Source organism: Pleurodeles waltl, chromosome 8 (genome assembly GCF_031143425.1).
Source record: "Pleurodeles waltl isolate 20211129_DDA chromosome 8, aPleWal1.hap1.20221129, whole genome shotgun sequence".
Classification (NCBI taxonomy): Eukaryota; Metazoa; Chordata; class Amphibia; order Caudata; family Salamandridae; genus Pleurodeles; species Pleurodeles waltl.
In genome coordinates this window covers 427,821,355-427,838,972 of record NC_090447.1, presented here as the reverse complement: position 1 = coordinate 427,838,972, position 17,618 = coordinate 427,821,355, and the positions used below count along the sequence as shown (strand labels likewise).

At 45.9% G+C, this 17,618-nt stretch overlaps 1 protein-coding gene across 1 annotated transcript; it reads left to right on the top strand.

Annotated features, from left to right (window-relative positions):
- The first annotated feature begins 223 nt into the window (after nt 1–223).
- LOC138249527 (processed variable antigen-like) lies at nt 224–721 on the top strand. The gene has a single exon (XM_069203477.1). The coding sequence runs from the start codon at nt 224–226 to the stop codon at nt 719–721; it is 498 nt and encodes a 165-aa protein (XP_069059578.1).
- The last annotated feature ends 16,897 nt before the right edge of the window (nt 722–17,618 follow it).

Here is a 17,618-nt window from a genome sequence, read left to right as displayed (position 1 = left end):
CCGCGCGGGTGGCGGCGGCGGGAAGGCAGAGGGCAGGGGGCAGGGGGCGGGGGCCAGAAAGAAGGGAAAGTGTGAAAAAAGGGAAAAATTCACAGGAGAAGGAGGCAAAAAAAGGTGCAAGGACAGGGAGACAGCAGAGAACGAGGGGAAATGGGCACTACAAAGAACAGCAGAAAACGAAGGAAAATGGGGAATACAGAGAACAGCAGAGAACGAAGGAAAAATGGGCAAGACAGAGAACTGCAGAGAACGAGGGGAAATGGCCACTACAAAGAACAAAAGAGAACGGAGGAAAATGGGCAATACAGAGAACAGCAGAGAACGAGGGGAAATGGACACTACAAAGAAGAGCATTGAACGAAGGAAAATGGGCAATACAGAGAACAGCAGAGAACGAGGGGAAATAAACACTACAAAGAACAGCAGAAAACGAAGGAAAATGGGCAATACAGAGAACAGCAGAGAACGAGGAGAAATGGACACTACAAAGAACAGCAGAAAACGAAGGAAAATGGGCAATACAAAGAACCGCAGTAAACGAAGGAAAATGGGCAATACAGAGAACAGCAGAAAACGAGGGGAAATGGACAATACAAAGAACAGCAGAGAACGAGGGGAAATGGGCAAGACAGAGAACAGCAGAGAACGAGGGGAAATGGACACTACAAAGAACAGCAGAAAACGAAGGAAAATGGGCAATACAGAGAACAGCAGAGAATGAGGGGAAAAGGGCAAGACAGACAACAGCAGAGAACGAGGAGAAATGGACAAGACAGAGAACAGCAGGGAACGAAGGAAAATGGACAAGGGAGAGAACAGCAGAAAACGAGGGAGATTGGACAGGGGGGAGTGCAAATGAGTACTTACGGTCTGCTGGAGGAGGCAGGAGCCTGGGCAGGTGGAGCTGCAGCGGCGGGGGAAGCGACCTACCCTAGGGTCAAACCAACATGGCCTCCCCAACAGGGGGTCTGAGGGACATTCACACCACCCTGAGCAGGTCCTTTCAACAACAGTATGACCCTTCCTTTGGCTCATCAACAGCAGGCACATCACAATCTGTGCCAGCTCCTGAAAGGGAGGCCCTGCCAGAAGAAGAACCAGCCCCAGACACGCTTGACTCAGTAGTAGCCGATCTTCCCACCCCCTTCCACACATGTAAGTGGGGACATTCAGCAAAGAATCCAGGAGGTGCACATGGCAAGACACTCACTGATGCCAGCAAATTACCTCTTCCTAAAGGACCTCCTTTGTGTTCCTCACATTCACTTTGTTGACTGATCCTGAGCCACCTACCAGTTCAAATGGGAGGAGTACTCTGGACTTCCAATGGTGTGATATTTACTCCAATCATTTAATTCACCATGACTGCCCCTTCACTTTACATCTTTTGTTTATTTCTGTCCAAATTTTATTTTTAGAATTAGCATTGTAATAAATTGCCCCATCACAAACTCATTGTCTGCTTCCTTAAGTTTCACATTTTTCTATGTAGAGATGGTAGACCATGTCAACCATACAATGAAGACACAGGCTACATGTGCAAGCAGGGATATGTTACATTTACCCAGAGTCCAGCTCAGGATTACATAATTACATACATTGCACACCAACACACCAGTACAAGTGTCATGTCAAACCAAACGTTTTATTACAGTATATAGCACATAGTCAGTCAATATGTCCTGACTCTTAGGAACAATAATGTGTGACTCATCCTAAATCAAAGTATATATTTCAAGGTACAGACTCCCAGAAAACGGAAGGAAGGGATTTGTCAGACATTGTCCTGTAGAATAGGCAACCATTAAAGTGGTTGTTGTCAGCAGCTTGAGCCTTATTACATATCACACCATAAGAATCCATTATCACATATTCCAAGATCACAGGCCCATCATACTTACCAATGTGAAGGAAAAAGTATTGGATCAAAAGCTAGGACTACATATTTTCAGACCACATGATGACACAAATGATGCATCAGGCCCACCACAAGACATAAAACAAGTGCAATGTTCATTTCTGTACTTCCACCCAAACACTGTGCCATATGCCTGGTACAGGTCTCATACATCCAAATCAGGAGTTTCCAACCTTTTCTGTAGCGAGAGCTACTTTCGATCGGTGAAAATCATTGTGAGCTACTGAAAGCTAAACAACTAGCACATTATTTCTAAAGACCGCCATGCCAAACTTCCTTTACTTTAAGCCTAATATTTATTGAGCCAGATACTGTGGTTTGAACAAAGTACTTTGACTAGGACACTATGACAGGGCTGCAATGTGTGTCAGTGAGAGTGTGATATTGGGAGATGCATGATCATGTGTGCGTATGAATGGGATATTTGTGTAGGGGTAACTGAGAGATGGTGTCATATGTACTTGTGGCACAGGACATATTTCCCACCATATGTGGCACCGTTGCAAGTATAGCACAAACATACAGCCATGTTTTTAAATGGGAGAAATTTAAAATGTAAAAATGTTCATAATGTGAAACATTTTTCTACACTTAAAATTTCTCCCATTTAAAATGTTTTTATTTTTCAGTTATAAATATTACACAGTGTTGTACTGGCCACTGGGAACAAGAGGCCTGCTGTTTGTAAATGCAACACTTTGAAAAATAATTGGAGAACATTAATATGAAAAGTTTACTTAATTTTAAGGTAACTTTTCATTTGCATTTTCTCTGATTTAAAAGCACTGAGAAACATAATTTTGTTCTCACTTCCAATACTGAGTTTACAAGGACTTTTATTTAAGAGTTAAATACCTTAGCGCTTCAATTCTTTACCTCTGTGCCCTGGGTCATAAATCTGGCTCCAGCACTGCTCTTTATCAGGCCCTGTTCTGTAGACTGGTGATAATAATGTAAAATAAATGTAGCCTTCCCCTAACTTTAAAAGGAAAAAATTTGACCCTGTACTTATTTAAAAATGAACTCCAGGCTGTGATCTACTCGGAAGGGGTGTGGGAGCTACTGGTAGCTTCCACTGGTTGAAGACATCTGATCCGAGCTCTGTGACCTACATTACCTGGAACAGCCCATCCCAACTTTGTATGTCAGAAAAGCATCAGATACCTGCCAATTTCACAACTCTCAAACGCCCAACTTAAGATGCCATGGTGAAGGTGCCTGTACAAATATCAAAACAAAGAGTATAGGCTTGAAACCATACCTGTGACACAAGTCACATAGTAAGCAAATGGAAAATAAAATACATTGCAAGGAAACTGACACAAACAAAGCAACACCATCAAGATTGAGATGTGTCAAAAGCTATCTTATCAAGCAGCCTTTGGCTGGATGTTGCAGAGTATCAGCTCGATAGCTGTTTCTAAAACACTGAATTCCACACATTCGCACAACTACAGTTCATCATATTGTCACAGTCACTACAGCACATAATATACTTACACTCATGAAAAGTACCTGTTGATGATATCTTCCCACACGTCAGATGCTTCCTCTTCACCACTGTAATCCTCACTTGGCATTTCAGGATTCTCACCTTGTGGCACTGCAGGCTCCCTCTCCTCTGGGATGTGTGGAATATTCCTCCACAGGAGAATGTTGAGCATGCCACATTGATCTGTCAAACTTACCGGGTAAGTAGAGGAGGGTTCCACCAGTTCAGTCCAGACAGTGAAATCTGGCCTTCAGCAGCCCAAAAGCCCACTTCACTGGTCACCTTATTCGTCCATGAGCCTCAATGAAGCGGACTTCCCCTGGCGTTGTTGGATTCCTCAGCAGAGTCAACAACCAAGGACATATTGGATATGCAGAGTCTTCTGTCAAGGTATGGGACATAAGTGTAACCATGAGTCCCTCGCTTCAAGATTGTAGCACCTGACATTGAACACACACAATCAGGACAGACGTGACATAACAATAACGCACACCCTCTCTGGGTGTAGTTGTGACATCAGCTGGGGTATTGTGCTCTCTGTGCATTATAAATGGAATGGAAATTCTTTCTATTGACTTGTTCAGTGGCCTGCAGTGGCACCAAGCTAACATGTGTGCCATCAATGGCCCCCACCACATGTGGGAGGAGGACAACACCATAAAAGTCAACCTTCACATTGCCTAAATCCTCACATTGGAACCTGATATAGCTGTCAATGTGTTTCACGATTGCAGAGAGGAAATCCTCCAACTGTGGACTGCATATAGGTTGGGACATACCAGCAGATAGGGCCACTGTATGTTGGAAGGACCAAGTGGCTAGGAAGTGCAATACTGACATAACTTGGCAATGAGTGGTATGCTGGTTGGGTAACTAATAGCTGGCATCAGATCTAGCGGCTCCAACTGACAGAATAAGTCCACTATTGTTTGCCTATTCAGACGGTAGAGCTGGATGATATAGTGTTCTTCCATGGTCTCTAGATCTGGCAGTGGACGGTGGACAGGAGGTTGCCGCATCCTCCCGCTACCAGGGTACCTATGTGTGAAAAAACATGATTTATAACATTAGGTAGTGTGTCCCCAACAACATACATGTTGCATAACAACAATATTATGTGACAAAACATTTCTGACAAATAGTCATGACACATAGTACACATTCTAGCTGGCAACTACACAAGGAACACGTGTGACCCCCATGGTTTTCACGATGTGTGTCAACTACCTCAATTTGTGCAGAACTAAAAGATGTGCTACACATTTGTCCCTCGAAATGTGACTGTATATTCCGACCATTAAAAAGATGGTGGTTCATGCACATCTTTTAAATGCCATCTATGCCCTGCAACAAACTACAATGGTCGTTGATTGCAAGGACCTACTTGCCAAGACAGAATAAATATGTTTGTGATGCAACTAAACATATATTGTTGGTGTTACACAGTTTATGAAGCCAAATACAGCATTTCATGCCGCCTAAATAATGGATGCCTGACCTACTACACTGGACATTAGGAACCGCCCGCCACCGCCGGCAGATGTCATCAGGGTGTTAGGCATTTGCTACCATGGCGGACACAGCCATAGGCTGTTGTCTTTGTTGCCTTTGGCGGTCATGGCCCAGTGGCTGTGTCCGCTGGCGGTGAAGATTGCTTACGTGGCAGATTCACTCACTTGACTCCTGACTCTACTGCCAGCAACACCTCCATGACCTGCACTGCTGGGTGCTGCCTCTGGGAGCAATCATTCCACATCCAGCAGGTGAAAGAGCCACTGCCTTCTCTCCAGAGGAGCTACAGAGGATTCTAAATGAGGTCCTGTCCCTGTATGGACAGCTCTATGGCTCACCAGAGTAACAGGCAAGAATCTGATAGGCACAGAAGATACTGTTCAACACCATCCTTTCCCTCCTCGCCGGCTACAATCTGCACCTGTGTGTCAGTTAGACTTCTGGTGTGCCTGTTGTTGCAGTCTGTGTGGCATCAATGGGTTGTACATGGTGCAGGTTTTGGTAAGTAGTAACATGCTAAGTTCAGTCACATTGTGTTGTGTGAGGTTTTTGGGGTCCTAGATCCTCCATGTGTTGGATGCACATAACTAGGTAAGGAGACTTTACTGCCATCCACTGACATCTTTTTCTTTACAATGTTTGTAAATGTTAGACAACATATATATGCATGACAGCATGAGCTATGTATGCATTTTGTATTAGTCATTTGAGGATCTTGTAAGCACTGTATATAGTACCACAGATCTTTCAACCCACATTTGGCCTTCCCAAACTGTAGTCTGGAAGGCATATCCTGACTCACTCTGCCCTCAGGTTTCAATACATACCACAATCCAAATTGTTGAGGGCCATATGATGCCCTGTCATGCATGCAAGTGATAGAAATGGAATGTCATATACGTTCTGTATGCTCAGGCTGCAGAGACCAGAGCCTGTCCGGTGTATCTCCCACTATGGGACCTAGTCCAGGCTGTGGGAAAATGACTGTGACTATGCAACTGTGGTACTGTGCCTACTCTCTGTAAACCAGCAGATCCTGATTTGGCCAATATGAGGCTCTAGTAGCAAACCTTGCCCTGAATGCCTCAGTCCATTGACTAGAGTAGGAATGGGCACTGAGGTTAATTCATGAACTAGTCCATATGTGCTTTTAGCAACATTGTCAATGTGTGTCTTTGACCCATTACTACCACAGTTCTATTGTCAACTTCAGAGAAGTCATACTTGCCCTGTACAGGCTTATTGCACTGATAACAGCCCCACAGTGCAGACTGTGTTTTGATTCCTGGGAGACCATCAAATATGACTCAGTAGCTTGGTCACATAGCAGAAATTGTACAATGCACACTTTTGTATGTTGGATGCCACCTTTGTGGGATGGACACATATGTCCACAGGAGTGTTCTGTGGTACAAGTACATACCACAATCCCCACTCCCAAAAGTAGCATGAGCCTGCATTTGCTAGGCCACATGTCCACACATGCACAAGGAAGACACTTTCTGTACCCACCATGCCAGCCCCCTCATTGTCACTCAAGTGTAACCGTGAAGTCTGTACTATGGCAGTTGCCCGTAGGAACTGTAGGCAGTGAGTCAATCTCACAGAATGTGAATGTGTTGGTCCAATTAGGCCTCAGTAGTTTACCCTTCAGGAGCCACATATGCGTGTAGTGTTTCATTGTGGCTCAGATCACAGTACATGTTGCTGGAGCATGGGCTACTTGATGTGAGTAGGCTTGCTTAATCATTGTAGGTCATGAGCAGGGTAGTGGGTTAGTCTGTAAATGGATACAAAAGGGTTGTATGACAGAACCACGCATGGCTTAACAACGCGGTCAGAACCACAACTGCATCTTTACCACACATGCCTTTACCACACATTCCTTTACAATACATTTCATTGTAAAAGCATGCTTAGTGAAGGTATATGTGTTAACGCCATGCGTGGTTGTGTGAAACAACCCACGACCCCCTCACTCTGCCCTAAACCTTAAACTCTACCCTGTCCTAAAAACTACCCTGACCCCTGCCCCAACCTTAAAACCTACCCTGCGCTATCCTAAAAACTACCCAGACCCCCACCCTAAACTCTAAAAGCTACCCTGCCCTGTCTTAAAACGTATCCCACCCTGTCCTGAAAACTAATTCGACCCCCCACCCAGCCCTAAACCCTAAAATTTACCCTGTCCTAAAAACTACCTCATCCAGTCCTAAAACTACCCCACCTGCACCCTAAACCCTAAAACCTACTCTGTCCCAAAACTATCCCACCCAGTCCTAGAAACTACCTTGTCCCTGCCTCAAACCCTAAAACCTAGCTTGTGTCTCTAAAACTACCCCACCCTGTCCTACAGACTACCCCAACCCCCTGCCCTGCCCTAAACCCTAAAACCTACCTTGTCCTAAAAACAACCCCACCATGTCCTAAAAACTACCCCAACCTCTTGCCCCCCTAAACCAAAAAACCTACCCTGCTCTGTGCTAAAAACTACCGACCCCCCACCCTCATCCTTAAAGCTACCCTGCCCTGTTCCAAAAACTATCCCACCCTGTCCTAAAAACTACCCTGAACCCCCCACTGACCAAACCCTAAAACCTATCCTGTCCTACAAACTACTCCACCCTGTTCTAAAAACTACATTGACACCCCACCCCAGCCCTAGACTTTAAATCCCACCCTGACCTGTCCTAAAAACGACCCTGCTTCTAAAGGTACTTGCAAATCTTTATCTATCTCCAACATACAAAGGACTAATGGCTTCTATTGATGCAATTAGAGTGTGTACTTGTAAGGGGTGCTAGACATTAGTGGTGACTTCCCAGGGGCTTGCTGATTCATTGTGTTGTGGATTTTAAGGACATCTCTTCCTGACAATTTGCACATGACGTCTACAGTATTAATTTCCAATCCAAATGTGTGGCCTATCAGAGCAACATTGGTACTACCTCCATTACTCCAATGGGACAAATTTCACTTGGAGAAGTCTGCATTGTGGATATTTTTCCAGTGTGACATGAGTGTTTCCATGTCACCTTCTTCAGGCTACTGTACTGTTGCCAGCAAAGTGGCATGTTCAAGAAGCATCGTTTTTTATTGTTGTGTTAATGTGTTTGTGACAAATACATGTCTCCATTACCTTGTGTGGGATCTATGGGAATGCAATTGCCATTGGCCTACTATTGTATGACAACAGGTAAGTGATATATGCTCCATGAGGCAAAGCACTGAAGGTGATGCGGTCTCCTACTTGTTCAATGGTTACTGTGATTGCCCAACTTCAGCCATGCAATTGTAGTTGTCTGAGATCCTGATTTTCCTTTGGGCAACTGTTGACAGTTCAGATTGCATGTATGCATATGGTATGGTAAATGTAGGGGCCACTTAGGTGGAGTTTGTTGCTGGGAACTACTTGACATCATGGTAATGTTTGCTAATCACAGCTATTGTTCAAGTGTGATCAGGGACATGTGGTGACCCATTTCTCTTTGTATTTGCAGGATTAGCCCAAGCAAGCAAAGGAGACAGGGCACAGCCAAGTGGGGAAGCATCTGGCCACAAGACCTCGGATCAAGACACCACTGACACAGAGGTACCCAGTGGCCCGGAGGCTGAGGGAAGTGCCATGGAGGAGACAACTGTACCATCTTTGTCCGCTACCCTCGGTTCTATTGCCACACTCCCTGTTGCTCCGCACCCAGTAGGCTGTGCCCACTCACCCAAAAGGGTGGATGTCTCCTTTGCCCCAGGAACCTCAGTCCCAGCCACTTTTATCTCTGCTACCCTGAGAGATAAGGCTATTGACCTTCTGTGGAGTATCTCTGGGGGTCAGACTGCCATTGTGAATGCCATCCAGGGGTTGGCCTACCAACATCAGCAGACCAGTGCTTTCCTGGAATGCATTCATAGTGGCTTATCTGATGTACAGAGATCATTTCAGACTCTGGCTTCCTCACTGATGGCAGCCAGTCACCCCCATCTTCTGTCCCCCCTTCCACCTCCTACTTCCCAGTCAAAAGCCCCCATTTCCCTACCTATCCCAAGCACACAGACAGATCCACACGCACCCACCTCAATCTACACAAGCAGCACACATAAACACAAACACCACAAAACACACCGGCACACAAGCACTCAACATACACCCACACACACAACATCAGCCACCACTTCTCCAGACACCCCTACCACCCCCACCAGCCAACACATCACATCAAGCACACCCACAGGTACTACAACAACAGGTAGTGAAATACCTACAACAGACACACAGACATCTATTACATCCACCACACCTGCAGACACCACTCCAGCAAGATACACACACATCCACCACTACAAGCATACCTGCAGACACCACCTCAACAGACAGGCACACATCCACCACTCCCACATCACCCAGCACCTTCACCTCCCAGCCCAAATCACACAAATGCCCACATTCACACATGCAACACCGACACATCAGACAACCACTCCCTCAACCTCCAAACCTGCAACCCCTTCTGAAGACCTTCCCCATGTTCCAAACAAAAGGTTTTTTAACTTGCGCTATCCCCTGTTCCCCCCCACCGCGTCCCAAACCCAAGAGGCCCGAGCCTCATCCCAACCCATCCCTTCCACATCCAAGCCCTCCCCTGTCCCACCTGCCCTCCGGGAAGCATCCAGACCACACCACTAAAAAGAAGCTCACCCCCCTAAGAAAGAGTTCATCCCTCCCAAACCCAATCTCACCCATCCCAAATCTGCATCCCCCCAGGATGATCCCTGGGGGCCTGCCTGCCCGCTTGATGGCCTTCCTGTGGAGGTTCACTGAAAGTAATATGAGTCAAGTCTGGGCACAGTACTGGGCACTGAAATACTGCTGGCTTGGCCAATGGGCTTGGACATTTTGTTTTTGGTTAAACATAAACCTTGATTATGTAAAGTGTGGGACCATCACCTCCCCTTCACTCTACATGTGTTTTTAATCTTGACCGGCTACTCGCTCGCCCCCCAAAAAAGTTTTCATCTCGAGGAGGTGTCAGAGACAATTTTATTATGGGGGTTATTCTAACTTTGGAGGAGTGTTAATCCGTCCCAAAAGTGACAGTAAAGTGACGGATATACCACCAGCCGTATTACGAGTTCCATAGGATATAATGGACTCGTAATACGGCTGGTGGTAAATCCGTCACTTTTGGGACGGATTAACACCTCCTCCAAAGTTAGAATAACCCCCTATATGTCTCTCCAGCTGTTTTTCTGTAACCCAAGGCCCTTTGACCTTTGGTACTGATATTTAGATACGTTACTCGGCCAGGAGGCCCTCTGTAGGGCCCGTCAGACATTGCAGGGCCGGTCTGACGTGGAGCAAAGCCCGATGATGATACACGAGGGCCCCTGCTTCAGAACTGTAGAATACCTGTGAGACCTAATTCTGTGTCTTTTGGTTTGGAACAGTGTACCTATTTTTTGTTAAACAGAAACCCAAACAGTTGTTTTTTGGGCACACATTTGTCCTGCAATTCCTTTTCTATCTTTATGTTGTTGCTGAGCAACTTGTGTTTTATGTCTACAGTTGTGTGTGTTTCAGCGTATGTGCTGATCAACATGCTGTAGTTTACAACATCTGACTTTGTAGACAGTGCTGGTGTCTTCCAAGACAAAGGTAGATGTTGACTTATGGATATGTGGATGTTACTGCAATTGTGGTATCAATGCATTGTCTTTTGTTTGGTATGGTAAGTATTTCATCTTGTGTTGTCCAATGTCAGCATGTATTGTGTTGGAATTGTCCCCCTTATATGGATTGTATACTAGTTTTGTGTGTGGGAGCTCGAGTTTTGCTTGTCCAGACACGGAGGGTGTTCAATTGTGCTACCTGTGTTTGCATCTGACTATGAATGTGTCCATTGTGCTTTGTGTACCTTGCAGCTACGTCATCTAGATGTATTTCCCATGCTGTTGCAGTTCTATGTGCTTTCTTGACTTCCATTCCACATTGTGCAGATAGGCATAGCACTTACCTCTACTATTGTTTGACCGTGAGATACATGTAGGGCCAGTTCCAGTGCAAATGTTGTTTTAGGGGTGTGTGCAAAGTGTAATCTGTCCCAGTGCAGTATCCTTCCGTGAGTCCTCCTGATGCTCCCACACCTATTGTGCAGGTATTGTTTGCATAGTGAGCTTTGGATATTTGTCTCTCAGACTATTGTGCATCTCATTGTCTTTCCATTGTGTTGCAATGTGTGTGGTGTGTAGATCCATTGCAGGGCTGGTTCATGGGAAGGGTGTTTGTGTTCCATAACACATCCATAAATATGTGTGTTGAATCTGATGGCAGTCCATGGCATGTGTGTAATGTGAGGGTGTAAGTTGTATTGGTTAATGTGATATTGCTGCGTTGTTGGTGTTGTGTGACACAATGTTGTGTACACTTCACTGTCCCTGTCCCTCAGATGTGCAGATGTGCATTTTTATGTAGTGTTGTGGTGCAGTGTGAGTGACCTGCCCATAGGGGGTGTGAATGGATGTGAATATGCCCTTCTTTGTGAGTGACTCCTTCTGTTTACACAATGACAAATGTACTTGGTGCCTGTAGCATGTGGATGACAATGCAATGATCGGTTGTGAAGCGTAATGACACAGGTAGTTGTACTTATCTATGGTTGGTTGCATCCACGGCCGTGTGGATTTTGTGCTTCACGGATGGACAGCAGCAGCGGCAGAATGTGTGTGATGGGCCCCATGGTGGCACAGGATGTGTAAGGCTGCCTGCAGGAAGTGCCTCCCTTTATACTCTCTATTTCTGCCTGCTGAGATATGGTAATTGGACCGCCATGGTCACATTGGTGGTGTGCAACCTCATAATGTGTCCGGTGGCAACACTGTCTCCACCGGCCTATTTGTGCTGCCTCCTGACCACAGCTGTCTGTTGGTGCGGCAGAACCACAGCGGTCTTTGATCTATAGGCCTGCATGACTCGTACTACAGTGGTCCGACTGCCAAGGTATGGAAGTTGGACTGCCATCGCCACCATGGAGGTGTACGGATGGTCATACTCATAATGAGCTCCTTGGTCACAGTTTAAGGGCCTCATTTTGAGTTTGGCGGTCAGAACCCCAGACTACCATGTTGGTAAAAAAAGGCAGACTGGTAGCGGCATGGGGGCCTGCGGGCCCAGAAAGAGGTGGTCTGAATTTCAGTCCTGAGAGCACAGAGACCAACTACTGACCGTATTAAAAGCCCAAAGTCACCATGGCGGGCACCCATGAAGGTCAGCTAATAGTGGTCTGAAACATGGTGGTCCGCGGTCACCTAAGTAATAAACAACTGCACTTTGGATGGATTTGAAAACAACATAGCTGACAACACATTGCCACAATGGGCACACCTCCATATCACACTATAAAACACATCCCTTCACACACCACAATCCCTTACACCGCAACACACTGAAGCCAGAGTGACCTTTGTACACAGCACAGATATTAGGTACCACTTTTTTCTCACCATCTCTTTTCACACTCCCACACACTTTTGTCCAGACACACCCTTTTGCACTACTCCCCTTCAGTAAGTCACTGTCACTTTTCTACATTTTAAGTACTTTTTTCCCCACCATGTCACATTCCAACACAGTTGTTTGAAGCACAAGTCAAGCACACTCCTCTCAGTAGGAAAATGGAAATGTGGGACAGGATAGTTGACAGAGTGAATGCTAAAGGCACCACCCTGCGCACAAAGGAGGACATTAGGAAGAGGTGGAACGACCTCAGGGGCAAGGTCCATTCCCTGGTCTCCAGGCACTGGCTGCAGGCTAAGAAGACTGGTGGTGGCCCTCCCAATCCCCTCTTACAACTCTATCCCTTGGAGGAGAAGGTATTGGCTATCCTGCATCCTGAAGGCTTGACAGGAATACCTGGGGGAGTGGAGTCTGGTAAGTCATAGCAATAAAAATGTTGCTACATTGCAATGTCATGCTTGCTCACTGCTCACCTTTTGCCACCTTCATTGTCACTCTACTCACCACCTGTCCAAAGACCCCTGTCTGTCATCTCACAATTGAAGTAGACTCCCCCGAGGGAACAACATCTGAGTATAGTGTGTGTATTATAGGGAGTTACATGACTTCAATTCCCAATAGGAACTGTTCCAGAACACCAAAAACAAGACCAGTGTTTCCTTCACCAATACCCAGGTTTGTCAACTCCAAAATGAGGTGTACCCACCTGGTAGGATATCAATTGCCACATGTGTGTAGCGCAGGGACTGGATGACTGCAACTCCCAGCAGGCACTGTTACTGTCACTCAAACCACAAGCACAGTGTCACCTTCTCCAAATCCCCTTGTTTGTTAACTTCCAATTGTAGTGTACTCACCTGAGAGGATTACATATGAATAATGTGTGTAGTACAGGGACTGACATGACTGCCAAGGCCAGGAGGTACTGTTACTTTCGCTCCACTCAGCCAGCCCTCTGTCCTCTTCACCAAATATCCTTGTTTGGTAACTCTCAATCATAGTATACTCACTTGGGAGGATAACATTTGTATAGTGAGTGTACTAGAGAGAGTAACTTGACTGCAACTCCTAGCAGGCCCAGTTTCTGTAACTCCAACCACCAGCAAAGTGTTCTCTTCTCCAAAGATCCCTGTGTCTCAACTATCTACTGACGTGTACTCACCTGGGAACAAACCATTTGTATAGTGTCTGTAGTATAGGGAGGTACATGACTTAAACTCACTGGCGGCCCTCTTACTGTCACTCCAACCATCAGTCCAGGGTTCTCTTCTCCAACATGTTTTAGAACTCTCACATGAAGTATATTCACCTGAGGATGACATTTCTCAGGTGTATGAAGTAAAGGAAGTGACCTGACTGTGAAGGTCAGGAGGCACCATTACTATCACTTCACTCAGTCAGCCTTATGTCCTCTTCACCAAATAGCCTTGTTTGCTAACTTCCAACTATAGTATAGTCACCTGGAAGGATAACATTTGTGTAGTGAGTGTACCAGAAAGAGTGACAGGACTGCAACTGCCAGCATGCTGGTTTCTGTAACTCCAATCACCACCACAGTATTCTCTTCTTCAAAGACCCCTGTCTCAGCTCTCTATTGATGTGTACTCACCTGGGAGCAAACCATTTGTATAGTGTGTGTAGTACAGGGCGTTACATGACTTCAACTCACAGGAGGCCCTCTTACTGTCACTCCAACCACCAGTCCAGGGTTTCCATCGCCAAAAACATGTTTTGGAACTCTCACATGAAGTGTATTCACCTGGGGGGATGACATTTACCAGGTATATGAAGTTTAGAGAGTGACATGACTGCCAAGGCCAGGAGGCTCTATCTCTCCAACTCCAAATACAAGCCCAGTGTATACAGGCCCAAATACCTTTGTTCTTCAACTTGCAATGGAAGTGTAGTCACCTGGGAGGATAATTTAAGTATACTGCTTGTAGTGCAGGGAGTAACATGACTTTAACTCCGTGGAGGACCTGTCCCTGTAACTCCAATCACCAACTCAGTGTCCGCTTGTCACAATGCACCTGTTTGTGAATTCTCAAATTAGGTTTACTCACCTGGGAGGTTACCAATTGTCAAGTGCTGGGAAGTAGTGAGAGTTACCTGACTGCATCTCCCAGGAGGCATTGTTCAAGTGACTTCAAACAGCAGAACAGTGGTCATTTGTCCAAAAGCCCTTGAATGCTAACATGCAATTGAAGTTTACTCACCTGGGAGGGCGAAAATACATATCATGCTCAACTCAGAGATGTGTCTGACCACCTAGCTCCATCTTAAAGTGCTAAGCCAAGATGAAACTATTAAGGACAGGAAGGACAGCTTCCCCAGTGTGCAACAAGAATGCCCCCAAGGCCTCAAGATGCACCACCAGAATGGTTTTGGCAGCAGAAACATTCACACTACTCTGACCATATAATGACTCCAATCACATATACAACAAACTCCTGGGTCTGCCTGCATAACAATCAAGTAGACCTCAACATAGTCAATGCCACATCCTGTCCAGCCACTGTTTTGTCTGCACTGGTGGCTAGATGTCATTTTCAGCCCATCCTCCCAAGTGCTAATGACCTGCATAATTCAGCAGCTACCTCCCTTTACCAGAACTGGCATGCTTCACAAATGTCAGGTCAATACAACCAATAGTATAGGTACCTGTCACAGTATGATAACCTGCAAATCAACTATGTACCAAGGCTTTCCAAAATATCAACGTCGATTTTTGGAGGTAGATATCACAATACAACCAGTAACATTGTATCCTTCACATCAATAGGTTGAGCTGCCACTGGCCACACAGAGCCCACAGAAGAGACAGCCACTAACCTCATGGCTGAAGCCCTCAGTGAAGAAGACACTCCTGGATGTCTGGACATGGAGGACGGTTCATGCCCATCTGGACAACCTGGTCAAACCTCAACTGCGAGTCTCATTGGGCCACATCAACACTTCCCAGTCCAGTTGCCTCAACATCACAAGCAGCCATTCGCCTCCCGACCTGTGTCCCTAGACAGTGGCAACCATCTTTTGCCCCCCATTCGAGGATCCTGAGTTCCAGCCACACTTTGGTGTCCTGGTACCATTGGTAAGGGGCACCCTGTGACAAAGGCACAGGCCCATGGGGGTAGGGTGCATGGGAGGGATGTTGTGGGCCAGTGGGGTGACTCCCCGGGAGATGATCCTGGCCAGGACATCATCAGCCATGTCTTGGGGGACTATCAGGAGTCCAAAGGCATGATGGGCCTGGTACTTGCAGAACTCCAGGAGATCAAGCAGCTGCAGGAACATTCATAGAGATATGCATGAACAGTGGGAGGCCTGCAATACCAACATGGCCTCCCTAGAAATGGTGTTGAGGGACATTAACACCATCCTGATCAGGGATCATGAACAACAATCTACCTTTCCTTTGGCGCAGCAGCACGTGGCCATTCATCAGAGCCAGCCACTGGAAGGGAGGCCCTGTCAGGGGAAGAACCAGCCCCAGACTCCCCTGCCTCTATAGCAGCAGATCCCCCCCCCAAACACACAGACACGCAAGTGGGGATGTCCAGCAAAGACTCCAGGCGGTACTGTTGCATAGGTTCTCATTCTCCTAATGAGACTATTGGATTTGGGTAGCGTAATCACCTTTACTGCGGGTAACTGGGTCTGACCCCGCACCATGTGACACCTGCCGGCCTAATCTGGATTTGTTCTGGCTAACTAGCTGTGCCTTATCTCCACCCAAGAGCAGGGATGATTGGGGCAACTGGGCACATGACATACATGAATCCTCAGGGGAATCGTGGTCACTCAGATCTCATTCGCTTCTCTCAGTTACATTAGTCTCACATGTGCAAGGACCATCAGAGGCAGAGTAAAGTTCAATAAGGTTTTATTGAAGTAACTCCATCTTAGATAACAAAGTATTTATTGCAATAACTAGGAAGATGAAGCACAATAAGCGTACCACTTTTGCCAGCAACCTATCTTACTACAGCCTTGAGAAAAGCACAGAATGAAAGAAATTTCTTGTTTAAGAACGCACTGCTGACCTAGACAAAGAACAGCTAGATAGAGAAAATAAAACAAGACCGCAAATGTAGCTAATGTTAAAATAATAAAACTAAGCCAAATAAAATAGATCTAGGTTAAGCGCACAGAGGCAGGTCTAGTTGGCTAAAATAACATGTGTACAATTATAGCTAAAATGGCTACACAACACTCTCACCTTGCCAGTTCAAAGGTGGTTCAAAGCCTAATTGAATAGATAATGTCAATAATGACAAGTTAAAAAGACAATTGAGCATATATTAAAAGGACAATAAAAAGAATTAACTGTGGTGTCGGGAAAGCCAAATTTCAAAAGTCAGAGTCAGTTTTAAAATCACCAATTGCATCTGGGATAATTGAAGATAGGAAATCTTCCACTTCAGGAGGTGGTAAAGTAGGAAGTTCATTGCCAAGGAAAACTAAGGAGCATTTGTGTTCCAAAGCCTGAGCTCCAGCCGAGGCAGCAGCATTCCGTGGTGTGCCCAACAGTGAGTTTAGAGCTGCATGATCTAAAAAAGGGCAACTCAATAAACAGCTTCGCATCCTCAACGTGCATGTCTGGTAAAGAGCCCTCAGTAAGAACATCAACAGATCAGTGTCCCATGAAACCAAGCGCTGCATGGAAAGACAAACTTCCAGTGCACATTCAAAAGGGCACCAAAGGCACCGAAACACGGGCTGCACACAATGCAAAACCGGTCTGAATGATAGAGACCAGTCACACTCCAATCGCTCTAGGAGTGGTGCTCCAAAGTACTGCATTATGCGTTCACAAAACAGCTGCGTTGATGGAAGCCCTTTCATTCCTTGTAATGGGACAGCCATTGCACAGAAAAAGTAGCAATAGCAAAATGCCACCTATTATAGCCAAAGTTATCGGAAATCCCCCAAAAATACTGGAAAATATTGAATGGATGTCTGCAGGTATTAAGCCAAACATAGAGGAGAAGGTGTGAATGAAACCAGAACCAACAGCCTTAAAGAAATGTGCGATTCCAGTAGTACTGGAAACAATAAACATCCATCCCACGAGCTCACCAAAGTGTCTCAGAAAGTTAGTACTTAAAAGGGACTGTATCTCTGTGGATGACCTCGCAACCTGAAGCGCATAGGTCTTGAGCGCAGGTGTAGGCACCACATGTTTTTGA

Excerpts from the sequence above, each read along its gene's own strand:
- LOC138249527 (XM_069203477.1), top strand. The coding sequence starts at position 224 with ATGGGCAAGACAGAGAACTGCAGAGAACGAGGGGAAATGGCCACTACA.